The sequence below is a fragment of the Saccopteryx bilineata genome, chromosome 4 (assembly GCF_036850765.1).
Source record: "Saccopteryx bilineata isolate mSacBil1 chromosome 4, mSacBil1_pri_phased_curated, whole genome shotgun sequence".
NCBI lineage: Eukaryota > Metazoa > Chordata > Mammalia > Chiroptera > Emballonuridae > Saccopteryx > Saccopteryx bilineata.
The window spans coordinates 125,945,694-125,966,334 of NC_089493.1; the positions used below are offsets into that span (position 1 = coordinate 125,945,694).

Below are 20,641 nucleotides of genomic sequence, written 5' to 3' on the forward strand. Positions count from 1 at the left end.
TGTCAACAGGTAGGTCAGGTCTTTGTTATTTATTTTTAATAGACTGAGTTATGCCATTGACTTCCCTCAGAGCTTTTGCTCTTTATTGTTCGCATTCTTTCAAGAACGATGGAAAAAATGTTATGTAAACTAACACTCAGAGTTAGCCTACTACTTTCTTTGATCTCAAATTCCTAAAACATAGTAGATACACATGTATTATTTGCAGTCAAAATAACACAGCCAACATGTCAACTGCTTCTCCTACCTGGAGAAGTTTCTGCAGGCACAACGCGTGTCCATACTTCGCAGCCAGGTGGAGAGCATTTCTTCCTATAAAATAAATAATTTAAAATGTAGATGTAAATTTTCCAGAGAAATGTGATTCATTTCTTTCAGAATTAGTTGACTGGATCTTTAATTTGTAAGCAGCTTTCAGTTTCTAAGATGTTTTAATAAGATATGATTGTACACACCAAGACATAACAATTGGGTAGAAAAATTTAACATACAAATGCATAACGAGTAAGCATTTTGTCTTATTTGCCCTGGACCTCCAGTACCTGCAGCCAGGCCAGAGACAAAGTAAATAATTATGTACTAGAATAGCGGAGAAGGGAAGGAGAGAGGGGGAAAAGAGAAAGAGAAAAGGAGAATGGGGAAAACAGGAAAAGAAAGACACCCAGATTCCTCATAACATTTCTGTATCAGCAGCATGGGTACTAAAATGGGGGAAGTTAAGAGACAGAAGTCAATGAAAGGCTGTTCTCTAACTATTGTAATTTCTATGCTTCAACTAAAATTCAAAGTCCAGGCCCTGGCCAAGTAGCTAGTTGGTTACAGTATCATTCCGATACACCAAGGTTGCGAGTTAGATCCCTGCTCAGGGCACATACCTGTACAAGAATCAACCAATGAATGCATAAATAAGTGGAACAACAAATCAATGTTTTTCTCTCTTTCTTTGTCCTCCTTCCTATCTCTCTAAAATCAATTTTTTAAAAGTTCATTAAGAGACTATGTACTTAAAATCAGTCTGTTCAATTGTGTGTGTCAAAATGTGCAATTTAAAGGAAATGACAAGGAGGGCAGGGAAGTGGTTGCTAGATAATCTGAAAGGTTAACTCTGAACACTGAAACTGGTAAATCTACAGAGAATGTTCTCCCTTCAAATGCCCTTTTTCCTAGTGTACTCCCTTACCCACACATCTCTCTGTGGTGGTGAAAGAGGACAGGGTTTCACCAGGCTAGTCCAGCTCTCAATCTCTAATGCTCTTCATTCCCTCTAACTTCAAACTTCTGAAAAGCTTTTTTTTATTTCACAAGTAGATCTTTCTGTTAGAAAAGAATTTACACTATGTTCATCCTGAATGAATCAATTGATTTTCAACTCTGTTTTGTGTAAGTCTGGGTAAGAGGGTAAGCTGTCCTGGGCCTGCTCACTTCCATGCAGATGCCCAATCAGGCTGACGAGCAAAAGGCCAGGACTCCAGGGCTCCATGCAGGTCCAGATACAAAATGCTAACCATGCCAAAAATTCCCTAATGACAACTAAGCCAGAGTGATGACTTCAAATTTCAATTTGCTATTATGCATGGGCACATTTTCTAGAAACATTTTACATTGTGAAAAATGATTAGAACAACTGTCGTTTGCACTGAAATAACAGAGTGTGAAGTGGAATGGTGGGAGCAGGCAAGGTGGTGACAGTCCCTGCTGTTCAACAAAATGCCACATAAAAATGTCAGGTCAGGTATTTTCAAGTTCAAATCCAGCCACTTGAGACAGAGTAGTAAAAGGATCAAGAAAACATCAAATTTAAAGCTTACCACTATAAAGGTGCACACTCGGTGAGACAGAGGTCACAAATAACCTCAAAACCACACTCACTTGAAATCCAGTTATCTTCCAGATACTCTCATATTGCTTGCAAATAAAGAAATTAAGATAAAATACATAAAATTCTTTTAATCAAATTTTATCAAGTATCCACATCTGGATTAAAACAAATGGTGCAAGTGAGAGAAGGTCCTTGTCCTCAGAAAAGGACAACTCTGTCTAAAGACAAACATGATAAGCCAAGCAAATAAAAGCATGACTGAAGAACAGCAGAAATAAGACAAAATGAGGTGGCCTGTGCCAGGACGGAGAATGTGAAACGTGAAATGCTGTCTGCTGAGCTGGGAAAGCGTCTGAGCCCGGCCAGGCCAGGAGGAGGGAAGGCAGGAGTTACTGGGCTGTGCACCACGCGAAGTGTCCAGAGCAGAAAGAACACAGAAAAAAACCAAAAAAAACAAACAAACAAAAAAAAACTTGAATCAGCACAATAAATTTAAAAAGCCTTAAGGTTCTAAAGAGATGTGGTTAGTCCAAATTTCTAAAAACTCATATTCCTCTCCATCAGTGGAATGCGTATATAAGTCAGAGACTGCACTTCTGTTCCTTCACAGGTGGTAGGTACAGTATATGGTGTGGCCTTCAGTTTAGAATTTGATATATATGTAAATAAAGATGATCCTCCTTAATTCAGTTGTGATTTCTCTTTCCTGCTCCCTCCCTCCCATTTCTAAATAGCAACGGGACTGTGTGTACTGCTCAAGAAACAGCCTCCTAGAAAAAGTATTAAAGTTGTTAAGGAGATTCTCTGCTGTAGGCCGCCTTCCATTTAACTGACTAACAAAACACAAACACAGAGAAAAAAGCTGTCAGGTGTCCTGGAGAACTGAGAATGGTTACCCTGAGGAATGGAAAACCAACACACTCACTGAAGAAAGCAACAGCTGTGAGGTAATACTTAAAGGTCTACCTTGTGATGTGTAAAGACTTCACACAGACTTATGCTAAAAGATTTTAAAAGACAGACATAGGTATGGCTAAGTTTATGCAAAAAACATGGTAAGGGATAATTTTTTTAATAAATGTAGCTAACCAAACACAGAACAGTTTCCTCGTGAGACATAATAATTAAGAACACATACCCACTGCAGGACCCAGCGCCCACAGACTCACTGGGATGATGATGTGAGGATAAAAGGAGCCGGCATGTGTAAAGCACTTACATGTATGTCAGCGTCAGATACTCATCATGATCATTACTGGCAATGTTGTTGTAAGGCAGTGAGCTCCCCCCCCCCAAGACACATCCAACCAAATGCCAAATGATCCCACAACACAGAGAATTCATAAACTGAATAGAATATGAGTAGAAACTAAATGGCCTTAACAGTTCTTTAAAGTCTGAGATTTTGGGATCCTTTAACACTCCTAAGACCAGCAGCTAACTTTAGGTCTTCAGCTGCTCACCAGTCAGTAACCCTCTCTGTTCCATTTCCTGTGCTTGCCCTCTCCCCCACAATACCTCAGAAGTAACCTCTTCTCAACGACTTAGAAAATTAAGGACTGCTCTTTTCAAATTACGTTGAGGTCTGAATAAAAACATTAGCAGTGGACAATGGCTGTGACCCCTTCCTGTTTTGTGACAGAAGACGGAGACAAACGCACCTGCAGTGTCACTGGCTGTGACATCCACTCCCTGGACAAGGATGGCATTCAGACACTCCAGGTTCCCCTTGGAGGCTACCACATGGAAGCTAGACAAAAGGAAATATCTGTGATGACATGGAAACTACCAAAAGTCAACTGTAATGTTACACTAATGTCACCCTTAATTCAACACACACATTTTAAAGACTGGAGTGCATATATAGTTAACACAGGAAAAGAAATCTATCCCATTTACTAAAAAACTCATCTTAACCCAAATATACATATGGGACCAATACTTTGCAGAAATACCTCCTTAGAACTAATGGAATATTTCAATACTGTACTCAATAGTCTTAATAACAGAAAATTTATGCTACACATCATTAATTCCATGGTTTATTGTTTCAATAGAAGGCACTGTTGCTTGAAACTTAATAACGTACTGAAAATTTTCTATCAGCAGTGATATAAATAAAATAAATTTAAATATCTAGTTTGCTTTGTTTTAAATATACTGAAAATACAAAAACAAATGAGGTTACAGCCAAATGTGAATGCCATAAACTGATCAAAACACTAGCCCTTCTTTTTAGAATTATCCAGTTAAACAGAATAGAAAAGTCTTCAAAAGGACAAACGAAACTGTACTTGAAAGTCATTAAAGAATTGGCATCGGCCCTGGCCACTTAGCTCACTTGGTTAGAGTACTGTCTCAACAAGGTTGTGGGTGTGATCCCCAGTCAGGGCATATACAGGAATCATCCAATGATGGCATGTATGAGTGGAACAAAATTGATGTTTCTCTCTCTCCTTCTCTCCCTCTCTCTCTCCCTGCCTCTCTAAAAATCAATTAAAAAAACCCAACTTTTGGAGACTTCTCCAAAAGTCTCAAGACTACCACCTAATTCTTCGTTTGGCTCAGGAACCTGTATGACTGGTTGAAGTTTCATATAAACAGACATAATTGAACAATTTCCCTAATGAGACAAGTAAAGCCTACTTAAAAATTAACTTTAGGCCCTGGCCAGCTAACTCAGTGGTAGAACATTGGCCTGGTATGTGGAAGTCCTGGGTTTGATTCCCAGCCAGGGCACAGAGGCAAAGCGCCCATCTGCTTCTCCACCTTTCCCCCTCTCTTTTCTCTCTCTCTCTCTCTTCCCCTTCTGCAGCCGAGGCTCCATTGGAGCAAAGTTGGCCTGGGTGCTGAGGATGGCTCCATGGCCTCTGCTTCAGGAGCTAGAATGACTTCGGTTACAACGGAGCAATGCCCCAGATGGGTAGAGCATCGCCCCCTAGTGGGCTTGCCGGGTGGATCCTGGTCAGGCATATGCGGGAGTCTGTCTCTCTGTCTTCCTGCTTCTCACTTCAGAAAAATACAAAAAAAAAATTAACTTTAAGCCATGATGTATTCCAGACATAAGATAAAGTACTCCATTGTTTCTTTGATCATCTAATATTTTATTAATCAACTAATATTTACAGAAATATTTTGCGTGCATTAAGAATTGACACTGTGCTCCACCAAATCCAAACTGGGAAATAAATACATCAGGACTTGTTGGCAAAGGACAGAGGACTCAGGCTGAAATAGAACTGAGGCCCTCAGCAGCACAATAACTGCCATGAAGATGGCAGAAGATGAAGGGTATAGAGTACCCAGCAAGGTGCCCGGGACAGACACACTGTAGCACACTGTCCGCAGGGGTCTTTCCTGACCACACCACTCAAATATTTTACAGTTCCCTATCCCCTGAAAACTCAGTTCCCCATCCCTATTATATATCTATACAATAGAATTACTCATTTTCTAATACAATACATAAATTGAAGATTTATTTTCTTATAGTCTATCAATCCTTTCCTACTCAACTATAAACTCCATAAAAGCAAGGATTTTTGCCTCTTTTGTTTCCTATTACATTCCCAGAACCAATCTAAGTACCAGTAAGATGCTAGGCCCTCAAATATTTGAATAACTGAATGCTTAGAGACAACATCTGGAGATAAATTACAAGTTCACTTTCAGATATTACAACATTCAGTCACACGTCTGTATGATGGCTATAAATGCAAACCAGAGACCAAACTACTAATTAAAGTTAAACATACCTAGTACAATTTGAATTAGAGAGAAGGAGATGTTTCTTATAAAAGGAATGTACTATTCTTAAAAGCTGGATAAGTCCTCCTATAGCAGAATTAAAATGCTGGAAGGCTGAGGGTATCAATCTCTCTGCAACACTGAGATGGGAAATTATACCATGCAATGCACATCAGAACTTTTGAGGACAGTAATTTCTTTCAAGGAAACAGGGTTTCACGCATATGTTTTTATTCTCCCAACAATCTTAGAGGTATTTTTTGTTTGTTTGTTTTCATTTCTTAGCTCACAAAATTAGAAAGACTTGTTTCTTCAAAATACATCAACATGATACACTAATGATGTACTAAAGGGCAGAAATCAGAACAATCTACAATGCATTATTAATGCTGGTGTGTTATAATTAGATGTACTCCAGAAAGGAGATGGAGCAGTCACTAAGTTGTATGCAAAGAGTTGTGCAGGAAGTTTGAAACACTGCATTACAGAAATACTCTTTTGCAATTAAAAAAAAAAGTCAGTACATTTTCTTTTTTAAACAAGACATGTACTTCTATTGATACTTCCATAATGGAAATGCAGATAATGACAGATATGCAGAGAATCTGGACAATCCCGACCTCTGAGGACAACTAGAAAAGCTACATAAAATATGATATATATGTCTGAAGGCATCAGTGAGCTAAAAGATGGTGAAAAAGTCCCAAAATGCAGGGAAGGATAGAGGCACAGAGAGGTGAGCTTGGTGTGTGAGGCATTTTGTCTACGAGCAATTGCTGATTCCAGGGAACTGAACAACACTTCTGACAGTGAGGGGCTGAGGTGCTGGGAATGGAAACCCACAGCTCTCTGAGTGGTTGTGGGGGCCCCATTTGCCCTTGCAAAGGCCTGCAATGGAGGAGGGAGTGAAACAGGAAGAGAACGAATACTCATGGAACTAAGGCTGGGCTTCAAATATTTTGTTTCTGAAACTGGATAGAGCTCAAGGAGCACTTATTACTTTTTTCTTTTGTCTTTTGTGGTCATCCAAAATAAAATTATTTTTATAATTATAGAATGTATATTTGTATATAGAATATGAATTTGTAACAGGGTTTATATTGACTAAATAGAAAATGCTTTTTCATTAAGGAAGAATAGTTTGTATTTTTATCCTATAAAAACCAGAAAGAATTCTACTTCCTATAGTGAAAACCCTTTCAAAGACTAATACTACTCAAATATTTCACAAAACGAAGTTCATAGTTCCTCAAATTATACCATATTTTTTAAAATTCTGACCATTAATACAAATAATTTCACTCAAAATTGAACCTTAGATCAAAAAAATCAGAACAAAAGCTCAAGCAATCATTCATTCAAAACATTCAAAGTGTGGACAGGCAAGACTGGAAAGAGAATTCAGTGAAGAAGTTCAACCTAGAGAAGGTCCCCTTCATCTTCTAACATATTGGTGTTAGGAAAAAAAGAAAAATGAAAAACAGTTGCTTTTAGAAATTAAATTTTCACTATTTGTACTGTGAGCCCTATAAATAGCTTAAAATTTAGCTGAAATAGGAGCAGGACTCAAAATAACCAATGTTTCTGTAGGTGTCAAATTGCCTACTTGATAGAATTAAAACATTATAGAAAAACTGGAACTTTTCAAACTTTATTGCTCTTAAACACTATTTCATTTTTAAGTCATGCTTTGTTATTTTTACTATTCTTAAATATCTAAGTATTCTAAGGTAGTGGCCCACATCAAACATTACCTATTCACTTCTTGATATTAACTTCTATATTTAGTATCTGGTTTCCAGTTATGACAGTCTAAATAAACTCATGCAGTATAAGACTGAGAGGAATTTCAGGAAATGAGACTTTTCATGTCTAACTCTGGAAGGTTTCCCAGGCTTGCTTTTAACTGCTATAATTATAGATGATAGTAACAGAGCCTACATCTTACCCTTTAACTCAACTGACCCCCCCCCCCCCACACACACACACAGGAAGGGACAGGATGAGGACTAAGGGGAGGTGGGGAAAAGATAAACATGTCAACAATCCAGCAGTCCTCAGTAACAGAAAAACAAAGGGAAGGATCACAACCTCTGTCTCCTTAAGCCACTCAGGTTATTTTGCCTCCCTTTCTGCTATAAACACTGTCATTTAAACTAAGTTTAATTCTCACCTACCCATATACAAATGAATTGGGAGTTGAGAGGAAGACAGTTGGTAATTTACAGAACTCTTTCAAGACAAAAGTTGGGTTCATATCCCAGCTCTAAGACTGTTCATGAATTAGACCCAGTTATTTAACCTCTGTACACTCTTCCTGCCTCTCTTAGGGGCCAGCTCAGGCCACAAAGGAAGTGCGGCAAATAAGGCAGGCTGCACTCTACCACAGGGCCTGAAGAACAGACCACTGGTCGGACTGTGACATTCTCTCTCTAGCTCAGAATTGTTCAAGTTGGGAGCAAGTATTAGCCCAGAATGTTTAAAAGTGATGCTTGAAAGATTTTATAATGTGGGTTTTGATAAAGACTTTTTAATTTAAAAAGTTGATAACCAGCCTGACCAGGCGGTGGCGCAGTGGATAGAGCGTCGGACTGGGATGTGGAAGTACCCAGGTTCGAGACCCCAGAGGTCGCGCGCGGGCTCATCTGGCTTGAGCAAAGAGCTCGCCAGCTTGGACCCAAGGTAGCTGGCTCCAGCAGGGGGTTACTCGGTCTGCTGAAGGCCCGCGGTCAAGGCACGTGTGAGAAAGCAATCAATGAACAACTAAGAAGTCGCAACGCGCAACGAGAAACTGATGATTGATGCTTCTCATCTCTCTCTGTTCCTGTCTGTCTGTCCCTGTCTATCTCTGCCTCTGTAAAAAAAAAAAAAGTTGATAACCACAATTCACAAGCTTCAGTATCCCAAGGTCCTTCCAAACTCCCTTTAGGACATTATCATCAGCAATACTTACACAGATCTGCCCTCCACATCCAGCTTGCCTGGATTGACCCCTTTTTTGGCAAGGATTGAGGACACTTTTTCTACATCTCCTCTTTCTGCTGCTTTCATCAATCGGTCATCGTATTTGTTCCAATCTGCTGCATGCTACAAAATTTAAAAAAAAAAAGTAAACATGGCATACTGTATGAACTAGACTAGTGAGACTTTCAAAAGAAGAAAGGACAAGGAGTATTGTGTAATATACCACCAGCTTTCCAACTGCATCCCAAACTTCCTCCTCCCTGCGGTGCCATTCTCACAAAAAGACCTTTCCAAAACACATGATATACAAGAAATATTTTAAATCAGACATTTGAGAAAACGCATGTTTCTCATGGTCTCCACGCTTTTTTGTGTTTTGTTTTTGTTTTTGTTTTTTGCCTTCAGAACAAAGAAAGGAAGTCAGTTATTGGCAGGCATGAATTACTCAAACAACCCTAGTAAACAAATTATCATCCCCAATGAACAGATGTGAAAAGTCAAGGCTCCAGGAACATGAATGAATTAAGTAGCTAATTGTGACTTCTCATGATTTCTGAAATCAGTGTGGCTCTCCTATTTTCTCACTCATGTTGGTGGATCTGGCTCTGGTTACATATATCTCAAAATCTTTTGATAGAGTTTAAAAGGTACTATTGAACAGAGGTGGATTAAGGTCGGTTGAGGCTCCAGAAGAAAAAGAAAATATTGGGCCTCTTTAAAAAAAAGAGAGAAATGGTGAAAATAAAAATACATGTTAACCATATTTTTAAATAAATAAAAATGTTATGTACTATTCATGTTAAAATTGCCATATGAAACCAGACTTGGTATCATTAGAAAAAAGTGTAAAGTTGGGGTTTTGCGGGGCCCTTCAGAAGTCGGGACCCAGGGTGTACACCCACTGCACACCCCATTAAATCCACCTCTGCTGTTGGAAATATAATTATGGAGGCAAATTACATACACAAACATACACACTCAATAGAGAAAGCAATTCATCATGCTTATATTAGGATAAAAAGAAATTACTACATAGAAAATACTTTAAAAAGGATTCTCAAGTATTAAGTACTTAAAAATCCTAACATAATTGTATTACAGCTGACTTTCTCTTTTTTACAGTTTCTACCTTCTTTTTTACAATCAAAATACACTGTTTTTGTTAAATATTTTTTTATTTTAACAAAAGCTCAGTGCACAAGTATTTAAAAGGAAGAGCAAAGGCAATTCTTACAATGTTTTAATTGTATCAAGGCGAACTTTAATATATTCAAGATATTCTGGAGCCAGTCAGCTTGGATCTTCTGTTAACAAGCAGAAATGTAGAACCCAGGACTAAAATATGGATTATTTTAGCATTTTAAAATATACAGTTGTCTTATTGCTAAATTCTGTGTTAAATCCAGTATTAATTACTTCTAGAGCAAAAAAAGATGCATATATTTTTTACTTAACTGATGAAAGTAAATCCTATGTCTGCAAATACTATTCAAATCTCAGGAGGTAGGGGGCATAAATCATTTATATGAAGCATATCCTCTAAATGTTTGACCAGTATGATTATTTTACATCCAAAAATACATCACCCATTTTCTAGCTAAATAAGCAATGTATTTATTGAATACTTGAAGTGAAAAATAAATATGAAGCCTGTGTAATTATGTTAACCAGTATCATCCCAATAAATCCAATTAAAAAATTAATATTAAAAGTAAACATTCAAAAACTAAATACATTAAATTTTTTACCCACTCCTGAAATGTAGTACTTCAATGGAATCTGGTTCAAGCACCTACACAGATTTCAGAATTGTTGTCTCTGAGTTCATCAAATTCAGAGATGAACCCACTTCCTTCTAACTGCAAATAGTCAAACTGACCAGGACAAGTAGAGACAGCCCTACATGTTGGCTCAAAGTCGAAACTACATTTTAGATACCTCCTTTCTTTCAGTCTCGACTGCATTTTAGATACCCCCTTTCTTTCACTTTAAAAGAAAACAGTTTCCTGACTGAATTGAAGAGTGGTAGGTAGAACATGTAGGCTTAGGAGGCTCTGTGTTTTCAAATGCCTAAGGGATTAAGTCACACAAATACTTGATCTAAACTAATTAATTTATCCTTGCAGTTAAAACAATCTCAACTGTATTTCCAAGTAAATTTGCTGGTGGAGAAAGCAGCTATTTAAAACACTAAAAAATAATGATAAAATCCAAAAGTAAGGCTTTTTAAAAGACAAAGGTAATTAGAGTCTCACATCATCATGCGATTGTCACTTCTACTCCGCTAACCACTATTTTCCATTTTGCTCCACTGTCAATTAACAGAAATACTACTCAATTATTAAGGTTCTATTATGTGCTTTTTAAAGCCAGAAAAAGAAACAAGAACTTTTATTTTCTATTTTTAACCCCAATCTGTTAATCAGATAAATCAGAGAGACTATAATAAGACAAAGACAACAAAATTAATAAAACAGGAGTACATTTTAAATGAATACAGTTCAGAAAGCCTCACAGAGAATCTTTTGTTACACTGGACGACAGGGATACCTACTTTGTTCTTAGGAGCACAAGAAAACCAACAGTTCATCATAGACAGGATTTAGTTTCTTGTTGCTAACAGCAAACTACTTTGCATTAAGTTACAAATCTCTGTAGCTCACAAAGCAAGCCCGCAGACAAACTCCTGACCAGAGATTCGTTCCTCTCTTTACAACTCCTCCTGCTCTACAATCCTCATGCTGTACTACACTTAGCTTGGATATCTAACAATATTTTCTTCATCTTCGGGATCCTTCTCCGCCTTCATAACGCTTGAAAACGATCTTCCTTGCCGTGCAGAATGAGTCAGAGCAGCCCCGAGTCAGGTACTGTAACTCCACCTATTTCTTTTTTGGAAGCTGTATTTCAAAACTGTCCCTTTCAGGCACTCCGGTGGAAAATTTGAAGTGCACTCTGCATCCTGCTGCCTCAACACTGCAACACGGACGCTGCAGTGCATGACAAAACTGTCCACGTCCCAGTCCTCCGTGAACAGTGTGGAGACTGTCTCCCATTGGCCAGGTTCTATTTTAGATTCCATAGGACTTCACAGCTGAGTGACAGAACGCAGCAGCTAAGAATATACTGTAAATGCTTCTCCTCTGAGAAATAAGTTGCAGGTCTATGGGGGGACCAATGACTCAACCATACTGTAAAACATCCTTATAATATCAAAACAACTTGCATGACATTATAGCAATATTGTTAAGAGTCAAACTTGGTTATTCCACAAAATAATATCTAAAACCAGCTTCAGTCTTAGGACCAGCTTTGTGAACTTATAATAGCCTTGATAAACAGAATTAAAAATTCTATTTAAAGCAGATGTGTCACACTTTAATTTAAGGAAACATGCACACACAGTAACACTTTCAAATTCTCCCCATTTTCCTTCCTGCCCCATCAAGCGCCTTCTGCACACAATCAGGTTTCAGTTTCTGACTGCTGCCAGTCTGTCTCCTCACGCGTCAAATGAGAAGAGCCAGAGGCACTGCCAAGACATTAAATAGACTGCATTATGATGAATACTTTTCAACAAATTTTAAATTTAACTTGGTACTCTTAATTTCCAAGTTTAGCGCCCTGCCTGATATGACAAGTAAATATTTTATCAGTGGAAAATTAAATTATCAGGATTCAGGGATTAAGAAACAAACTAATTAAATACAAAGGAGGCAAATGAATATTAAACACAGAGTTTGATAGTAAATAAAATTCCATTTGGGGACAAAGCACATAATATCTCCACAGTCTCGATAACGTTTAGCATACGTGCACCAACATTTCTTACACTATCAAGGACCAGAGAGTGTTTTGTACCTTCTAGTTACTGCAACAGCATGAAAATAATATCTACTTCCTCCAAAAAGACAGATTTGGAAAGTGTTTTATAAAAATGCAAAACATTCCAACGCAAGTGTTTATATGAAGGGGTAACAGCTATATACTAGAGATCATGCTGACAGTTAATACTTGTTACAAACATCGTCAAGAAATCCATTTCCTACTATTTAAAAAAAAAAGATTAGACCCATAGTCTAGTTATAAACTATATAAGGTCACACACCATAATGTATTATTTCTGAAACAATGATTTGTTTTTTCTCAAATCACATTAGACATCACAATGAATTCTTGGCTGAACCCAGAGACTCCACCCCGCAGTATTTCACCCCTCTTCAAAGGAAATCTGGAATAGAACTCAGGCTCTGTCCTTCGGTTAACAAAGCAAGCACATTCTTTCTAGAAATAGGACAGCAAAGGCAAAGGAAATAAAAAGAAAATGGGAACCCTGTAACAGGAATTCAAAGCCATGTAAGGAGCTGTTCGTGCTAAGTAAGGCTCAGGAGACAGTGTTGATGTGCTGTCCTAGACTCCAGATGTCCTGAGCCTCCCCAACCCCTGTGAGTAATCTCCTGTTCCTACTCATACACCCTCCTTCCCAGCTATTTCCTAAGAACTCCAGGTAAATCCCACCTTTAATGACCCCTGTGCCTGTCAAATTCTTCCCTCAGCTTCATTCAGGTGCTCCTCAAACATCAATCACTTCCTTAGAAGGCTTCTCAAACCTCTATATCTAAGCAGCCTCAGCCCCCTCTACTCTTTATACTTTCTATCTTCCTGCCCTGGTTTGCTTTTCTTCATAATGCTTATCAGTATCTGCAATTATACCAAGTGTTTACCTGTTAGTTTACTGTCCATGTCTGATAGCTGCATTAAAATAATGAATTCAAAAGCACATTAAAAGTATTATTTATACACCACGAGACCAAACTGGATTTACAACATGAAAATCGCAACATAATACATCATATTAACAGAATTAAGGACAAAAATCACATGATCATCTCAATGGACACAGAAAAAGCATCAGACAAGATTCAACATCTCCCATGACTAAAACAACACTCCACAAACAAGAAATAAAACTATCTCAGTATAACAAAGGCTGTATATGAAAAGCACACAGATAAAATAATATTTAATAGTGAAAGACTGAACATCTTTTCTCTAAAGTCAGAAAAAAGAAAAGGATGCCCCTTCCCTCTACTTTCATTCAACACAGTACTGGAAGCTAACCTGAGCAATTAGGCAGGAAAAGGAAAGGCATCCAAACTGAAAAGCAAGTAAAACTATCTGTTTGCAGATAATCTGACCTTATATGTACATAGGAAACCCTAAAAACTCCACAAGAAAGCAAAACTGTTAGAATTAATAAGTTCAGCAAAGTTGTTGGATACAAAATCAACATATTAAAATTGTGTTTCCATATGCTTACAATGAACAATTCAAAAACCAAATCAAGAAAGCAATTTCGCTTACAGTAGCATCCAAAAAATACAATAATCAGGATAAAACTACCAAGAAGTGAAAGACTTGTACACTGAAATCACAAAATATTGTTGAAAGAAATTAGAGAAGTTACAAATAAATGGAAAAATATCTGTGTTCATGGATTGGAAGATTTAATGTTGTTAATACGTCAATATTACACAAAGTGATCAACAGATACAAGATGATATCAAAATTTCATTTTTTTTTTTCAGAAATAGAAAAACCTATCCTAAAATTCATATTGAATCTCAAGCAAACCCAAATAGCCAAATAATTTTGGAGAAAAAAGTTGGATGTCTCACAAGTCCTAATGTTAAAACATATTACAAAGACACAGTAATTTAAACAGTGTGGCACTGGCAAAAAGACACATAGATCAATGAAAAAGAACAGAGAGCTCACAGATTAAATCCTAATATACATGGTCAAACGATCTTCAACAGAAATGGTAAGGCCACTTAATGAGGAAGGACAGTCTCTTCAATGTATGGTGCTAGAGAAACATGCAAAAGAGTCAAGTCATCTTATACATATACAGCAATAATGCAAACTTATTAAAGACCTAAATTTAAGATCCATCTATAAAACTAAAAGAAAATACAGGGAAAAGCTTCACGACATTGGGTTTGACAATGATTCCTTAAATATGACACCAAATTACAGGCAACAAAAGCAAAAATCAACAAATGGAACATAAAACGTAAAACTTTCTGTACATCAGAAGATATAATTAACACAGTGAAAGGCGACCAATGGAATGGGAGAAAATATTTGCATATCATGTCTGAAAGGTGCTAAATATGAAGAATATACTATTTTCTGTTTATTTGATAGTAGCTATCCTAATGAGTATGAAGTTATAACTCATCATGATTTTGATTTGCATTTTTCTAATGATTAAGAATGTTAAGCATCTTTTTATATGTATAAGTATTAACAAGGATGTGGAGAAATTAGAACCCTGTGCACTATTGATGGGAATGAAAAATGCAACCACTACGAAACACAGAATGGCAGTTCCTCAAAAAAATTAAAAATAGAATTACCATATGACCCAGCAGTCCCTCTTTGGGGTATATACCTGAGAGAACTGAAAGCAAACTCAGGTTCATAGCAATGCATTCACAATAACCAGGAACTGGAAGCAACACAAACGTCCAGTGATGGGTGAATGGATAAACAAACTGTGGTATAGACATGCAGTGGACTATCACTGAAACATTAACAAGGAAGGAAATTCTGTCACATGCTACAACATGAATGAGTTTTGAGGACAGTAAAACAAACCAGTTCCAAAAAGAAAAATACTGTATGATTCCACTCATCTGATGTATCTATTAGTCAAATTTATAGAAACGAAAAGTGGAAGGATGGTTACCTGGGGCTAGAGAAATGTGGGAAATGTGGAGTTGTTGTTTAATAAATGTTGTATTTCAGTTTTGCAAGATGGAAAAAATCTGGTGATTAATTAATTACACAACAATGTCAACATAGTTAACACTACTCAACTGCACACTTAAAATACTTAAAATGATAAATTGTATGTTTTTACCACAAATGAAAATAAAAAATAAAAGAAATGCAATCTCTCAGTGTCAGCATAATTAATATGAATTAACGATTTTTTAACATAATCAAGTGGGTCAGGATATAGATAACCTAAGGTTAGCCATAGGTTAATAACTGTTAAAGCTGAGTTATAGGTCTATCAGGGATCATTATACTAAAGTATTCTCTCATCTGTTGTGTATTTCATGCACTTTTGATACATGGTCCAATATATCTGGTTGATGTATAAACTTTTGAACTATATTTCATGCTTCCCACCCAGGCCCTTGCAGACCCATTAATAAGACAGGAAATACAGCACAAGATGGCTCAGTTCTCTCTGGGTTGAAATGAAGCTACTGACATTTCAACATGTCTTGGTGAGTCCACAGTCATATACTTACAAGGTAAGTCCCATGATATCAAATGAAAGCATTCTAAAAAGAAGCAGTAAGAGTTTTAAGGAGCATTAACGTATACCATCTATTATAATGAATACATTTCTAACGAGGGCACTGCCTTGGTTTGAAAAGGAGATATCCATCACAGTCAGAATGCAGCATGCCTAAGCACTAATGGTAGAGTTGAAATCCAGCTGTTTCTGGAGAATAAATGCAGCATTCTAACACAAAGAAGCTACTTCACGAGGTTGACCCAAGAGGATGTTAACTTCCTTAAACTCTAAATTGACATAAAAGAAATCACTTTAAAATTTTAATAGTGATACCTCATATCAATATAAATTGCAAATTCAAAACTTTTTCAGAAATAATAAAATTTTTTAAAAATTTAAAGAAATGTATGTTCAGTGGAGAAAATCTGTAATACATTTAAGTTTATATATAAAAATAGAGATGACCTATAATTCCATCATGCAGAGAATACCAGTATTAAAAAATTTTGCAGATTAACCTCTAATCTCTTTTCTGTTAAAAGGTCTAATCAAGACTTTTTAAACCTAAATGAATCCATCAGTTGCTTCATTTATACAATACTTATAATAGAAAGTCTCCTGAGAAGAAATGTATAGATGTAAATAAACAAGGAAACTTTAAAATACCTGCAAATCCATTTAAAATACTTATATTTAAGGGGTGGACTCAACAGAACAACTAAAATGATTTGATGACCAGCTTTAGCCTGAAGGCAACTTCTGATATATTATCAAAAACAAAACAAAACAAGCAAAAAAACTTCCATGAAACTGCTTAAAACCAAGGAGTCATGCTGAATAAAAGTATCTAATTCATGAATCTTAATGTTGATGTCATGGTCTGCATCAAGAATTTGATGAGCCTGACCAGGTGATGGCACAGTGGATAGAGCGTCAGACTGGGATGTGGAGGACCCAGGTTCGAGACCCCAAGGTTACCAGCTTGAGCGCAGGCTCATCTAGTTTGAGCAAAGCTCACCATCTTGGACCCAAGGTCGCTGGCTTGAGCAAGGGGTTACTTAGTCTGCTGAAGGCCCACGGTTAAGGCACATATGAGAAAGTAATCAATGAACAACTAAGGTGTTGCAACACAAAACTAATGATTGATGCTTCTCATCTCTCTCCTTCCTGTCTGTCTGTCCCTCTGTCTCTGTAAAAAAAAAAAAAGAAAAGAAAAAGAATTTGATGAAAGCGCCCTGGCCAGTTGGCCAGTTGGCTCAATGGTAGAGTGTCAGCCTGGCATGTGGAAGACCTGGGTTCAATTCCTGGTCAGAGCACACTGGAGAAGTGACTATCTGCTTCCCCACCCCTCTCCCTCTCGTGCGCCTCTCTCTCCTTTTCTCTCTCTTTCTCTTTCTCTCTCCCTCTCTCTCCTTCTCTCCCCTCCTGCAGCCATGGCTCGATTGGAGCAAGTTGGCCCCTGACACTGAGGATGGCTCCATGGCCTTTTCCTCAGGCACTAAAAAATGGCTACAGTTGTAATGGAGCAAGAACCCCAGATAGGCAGAACATCACCCCCTGGTGGGCATGCCTGGTGAATCCTGGTCCAGGCACAAGCAGGAATCTGTCTCTCTGTCTCCGTTCCTCTCACAAAAAAAAAAAAAAAAAAGAATCTGATGGAAGCAGTGGATCTTCTTTTAAAAATGATACATGAGTACATATTCTGACAAATTTACACTAATGTTCAGGGGGTTCATTGATCTCTCTACAAATAAGGAGTCCATGAATGAACCCCAAGATAGAAAAACATATTAATAGATAAAGAGAAGCAACAAGAGAGTTTCGTCTTTTATATGTTCATAAAGTTACTAATAAATAACTGCCAGGCATTTGGAAAATTTAATTGGTCAATAATAAGTTACTGAGCAACGATGTGCAAAGCAATAGAAATACTTCACTCAACATTCAAATACGTTTCACTCAACATTCAGATACGTCTGATTGTTTGATATGTGCCAAGCCAAATACTGGGTGCTAGATATATCATAGGAAACAAAGCAGACAGGAGACCTGGCCTCAGGCAGTTCACTTTCTTCAACTGACCTCACAGTATAAAAAGACATATAGAGCCCTGGCCCGTTGGCTCAGCGGTAGAGCGTCGGCCTGGCGTGCGGGGGACCTGGGTTCGATTCCTGGCCAGGGCACATAGGAGAAGCGCCCATTTGCTTCTCCATCCCCCCTCCTTCCTCTCTGCCTCTCTCTTCCCCTCCCGCAGCCGAGGCTCCATTGGAGCAGGGATGGCCTGGGCGCTGGGGATGGCTCCTTGGCCTCTGCCCCAGGCGCTAGAGTGGCTCTGGTCGCGGCAGAGCAACGCCCTGGAGGGGCAGAACATCACCCCCTGGTGGGCAGAGCATCGCCCCTGGTGGGCGTGCCGGGTGGATCCCGGTCGGGCGCATGCGGGAGTCTGTCTGACTGTCTCTCCCCGTTTCCAGCTTCAGAAAAAATACAAAAAAAAAAAAAGAGACATATAGAAACATGCACATAGTCATAACATACTGCAATAATGCCATGATAATTACATGTAAGGTACAGAAGTAATTCAAAAGAGAAAAAATTCATAAATGTTTAATAGAAAAAAAAATGACTAAAGCACCCACTAAAAGATGAGTAGAAAACTCACCTGGTTTGAATAGCACCAAAAATTATGAAACTACAAACACAAGTTGAAGCCCTTTATAGTCTACAAAACACTTCATATTCATGACATGTCAGTTAAAATCCATACAGAAATGACTCACAAACTTCTGCAATATAGTCTTCCCTATGTGCCAGGCCAAAATATTCAATTACCTTCTTGACAATTCTCCTTTAGTGTCCTAAAACTATCTCCATGTTCCAAACCAAAAACATGTTCTTCCTCCTGAAATATGAGCCTTTCCCAAGTTCACCAGCACAGTAAGTAATACCATGATCCATCAAGTGGTACAAGACAGACATCTAGAAATCAGTCTTCCTTCCTCTTGGTCCTCTCTATCACTAAGACCTGGTGATTTCACCTCCTCCGTTATTATTCACACCCACCTGTTAAGCTCCACACCCACCAACATGACTAAGTGAAGTCAGCACCATGCCTCACTGGGACGACTGCATTCACCTACTAGAGGGTCTGACCATCTTCATTCCAGCCTCTTTCCGTGTGCTCCATATGGCAGACAGGGTGATTTTCCCAAAATGAAAACCTAATCACATCACGATCATTATCAGTCCCTTCCATATCACCTGCTCCACCTCACTTAAAAGCCTCCAGTAGTTTTTTCTTGTAAAGACAAAATTCCCTAACAGAGTCTACAGCCCCCAAACAGTGTTGCCCCACGACCCCCTCAGCCTCATCACATGAAGTGTCAGCACGGCTCCTTATGCCACCTGTGCAGAACCTGGGGCGCTAGGGGACTGCAGGGTCTGCCCACCCTGAGGCAACCACAGCTAACTGCAGAATGACTGGAGGATCCTATTCTATGATTTCTAGTCCAGTGCTTTCCACTAATTAAGCTATTTTTCTAATCATCTGAAGAAAATAAATCTTTGATATAAAAAGGAGAGCATCTTTTAGAAGTTTCAACGTCATAAATTTAGATGTCTTTACAGCAAAAAAAAAAAAAAAGGATGATACCTTCCATGTTTGCATATGCAAACCTTTATGAAGCACTCACCACACGGGATGTATGGCACTAGGGATACAGCAATAAATAACAGCCACGGCCACTTTTTTTAACCACTTTATTGAAATATGTTTGCCATGTACAAGGCTGAACTTATTTAATGAGTTTGGGGATAAAATACACACCAGGGAAACCATAGCCATCACCAAAGCCGTAATCATACCAAGGTCTCTCTGCTAATGGAATGCGATGTTCTAATGGAAAAGAGACAGGCAAACAACCAAGGGAAACCAGAAACCACCAGGTGAGGACAGGGAAGGAGATGTGACGGGAATGCTGGGGGTAAACTGTGAGGTCAGGTGACCTGGAGAGTTCTGAGAAGGTGACACTGATGACGTTATTTGAATAAAAAGAGAGTCAGCCGGTATAACTCACACTGCAGAGGGCACAGCTAGTGAGGAAGGCTGGCGACTCTGAAAGAGACAGTGACATGTAAGGAGTAAGCAGGCCACAGGGGAGGTGGGCGTGGAGGGCTGGCACTGACACGGCGGCGGGGACAGTTTTCCCATAAAAGCTTTTCCAAGGGGACTTTTTCAGAAACACAGGCAGCTCTTTCTCATAAGGTTCTTTTGGCCACTTTAGAATCATGTCTAAAAAAATTATTCATCCCAACATACTGTTCTTTGTTTTAACTTCTAAAAATGTGTAATGAACAATAACTGCTGAACCTTAACTTTCTTGAAATGTTTATAGTATAACTCAGTTACCTTAACATAATAGACATCACTACCTCCAGAACCCTCCTCAGACATAGAAGCCTGAACGAACACTGCAGTGAAGTATAGTACACTGAAAAATTCTCCATGAAAGAAAAACAGCACACCAAAAACCAATTTCAGGACCACATCCTCAAGATAAGGCTCTTCAAGAAAATCAACTAAATAAAGCATTTTCCCAGGGGGAAAAATCCTAAATAAAAACTAAACAACACATATGTTTAGGCAAATCCCATAGCATCTAATTGAAACAAAAGTGCAAAAGGGTTCCATAGGACCCTACAATTACCAGCGTTCCCCTGACTAAATCAAGGCAAGCTGGACCACAACTGAATGCTGAGCACGGTGCAGGGAGCAAAGCTCACTGGGCAGAAACATT

At 38.3% G+C, this 20,641-nt stretch overlaps 1 protein-coding gene across 6 annotated transcripts in view; it reads right to left on the minus strand.

The window, feature by feature from the left end:
- The window catches only part of UACA (uveal autoantigen with coiled-coil domains and ankyrin repeats), a 108,171-nt gene that overhangs the window by 46,962 nt on the left and 40,568 nt on the right, over positions 1–20,641 (minus strand). For 4 of the 6 annotated variants that reach the window (XM_066277947.1, XM_066277944.1, XM_066277949.1 and 1 more), the window contains 3 exons: positions 8,520–8,653; positions 3,481–3,587; positions 248–312 (listed from right to left, as the gene is read on the minus strand). In XM_066277947.1, coding sequence (XP_066134044.1) covers positions 248–312; positions 3,481–3,587; positions 8,520–8,653 — 306 coding nt within the window. Of the gene's footprint in view, positions 1–247; positions 313–3,480; positions 3,588–8,519; positions 8,654–11,084; positions 11,139–20,641 lie in introns of those variants that run through there. The other 2 variants (XM_066277945.1, XM_066277946.1) reach the window with 2 other exon arrangements.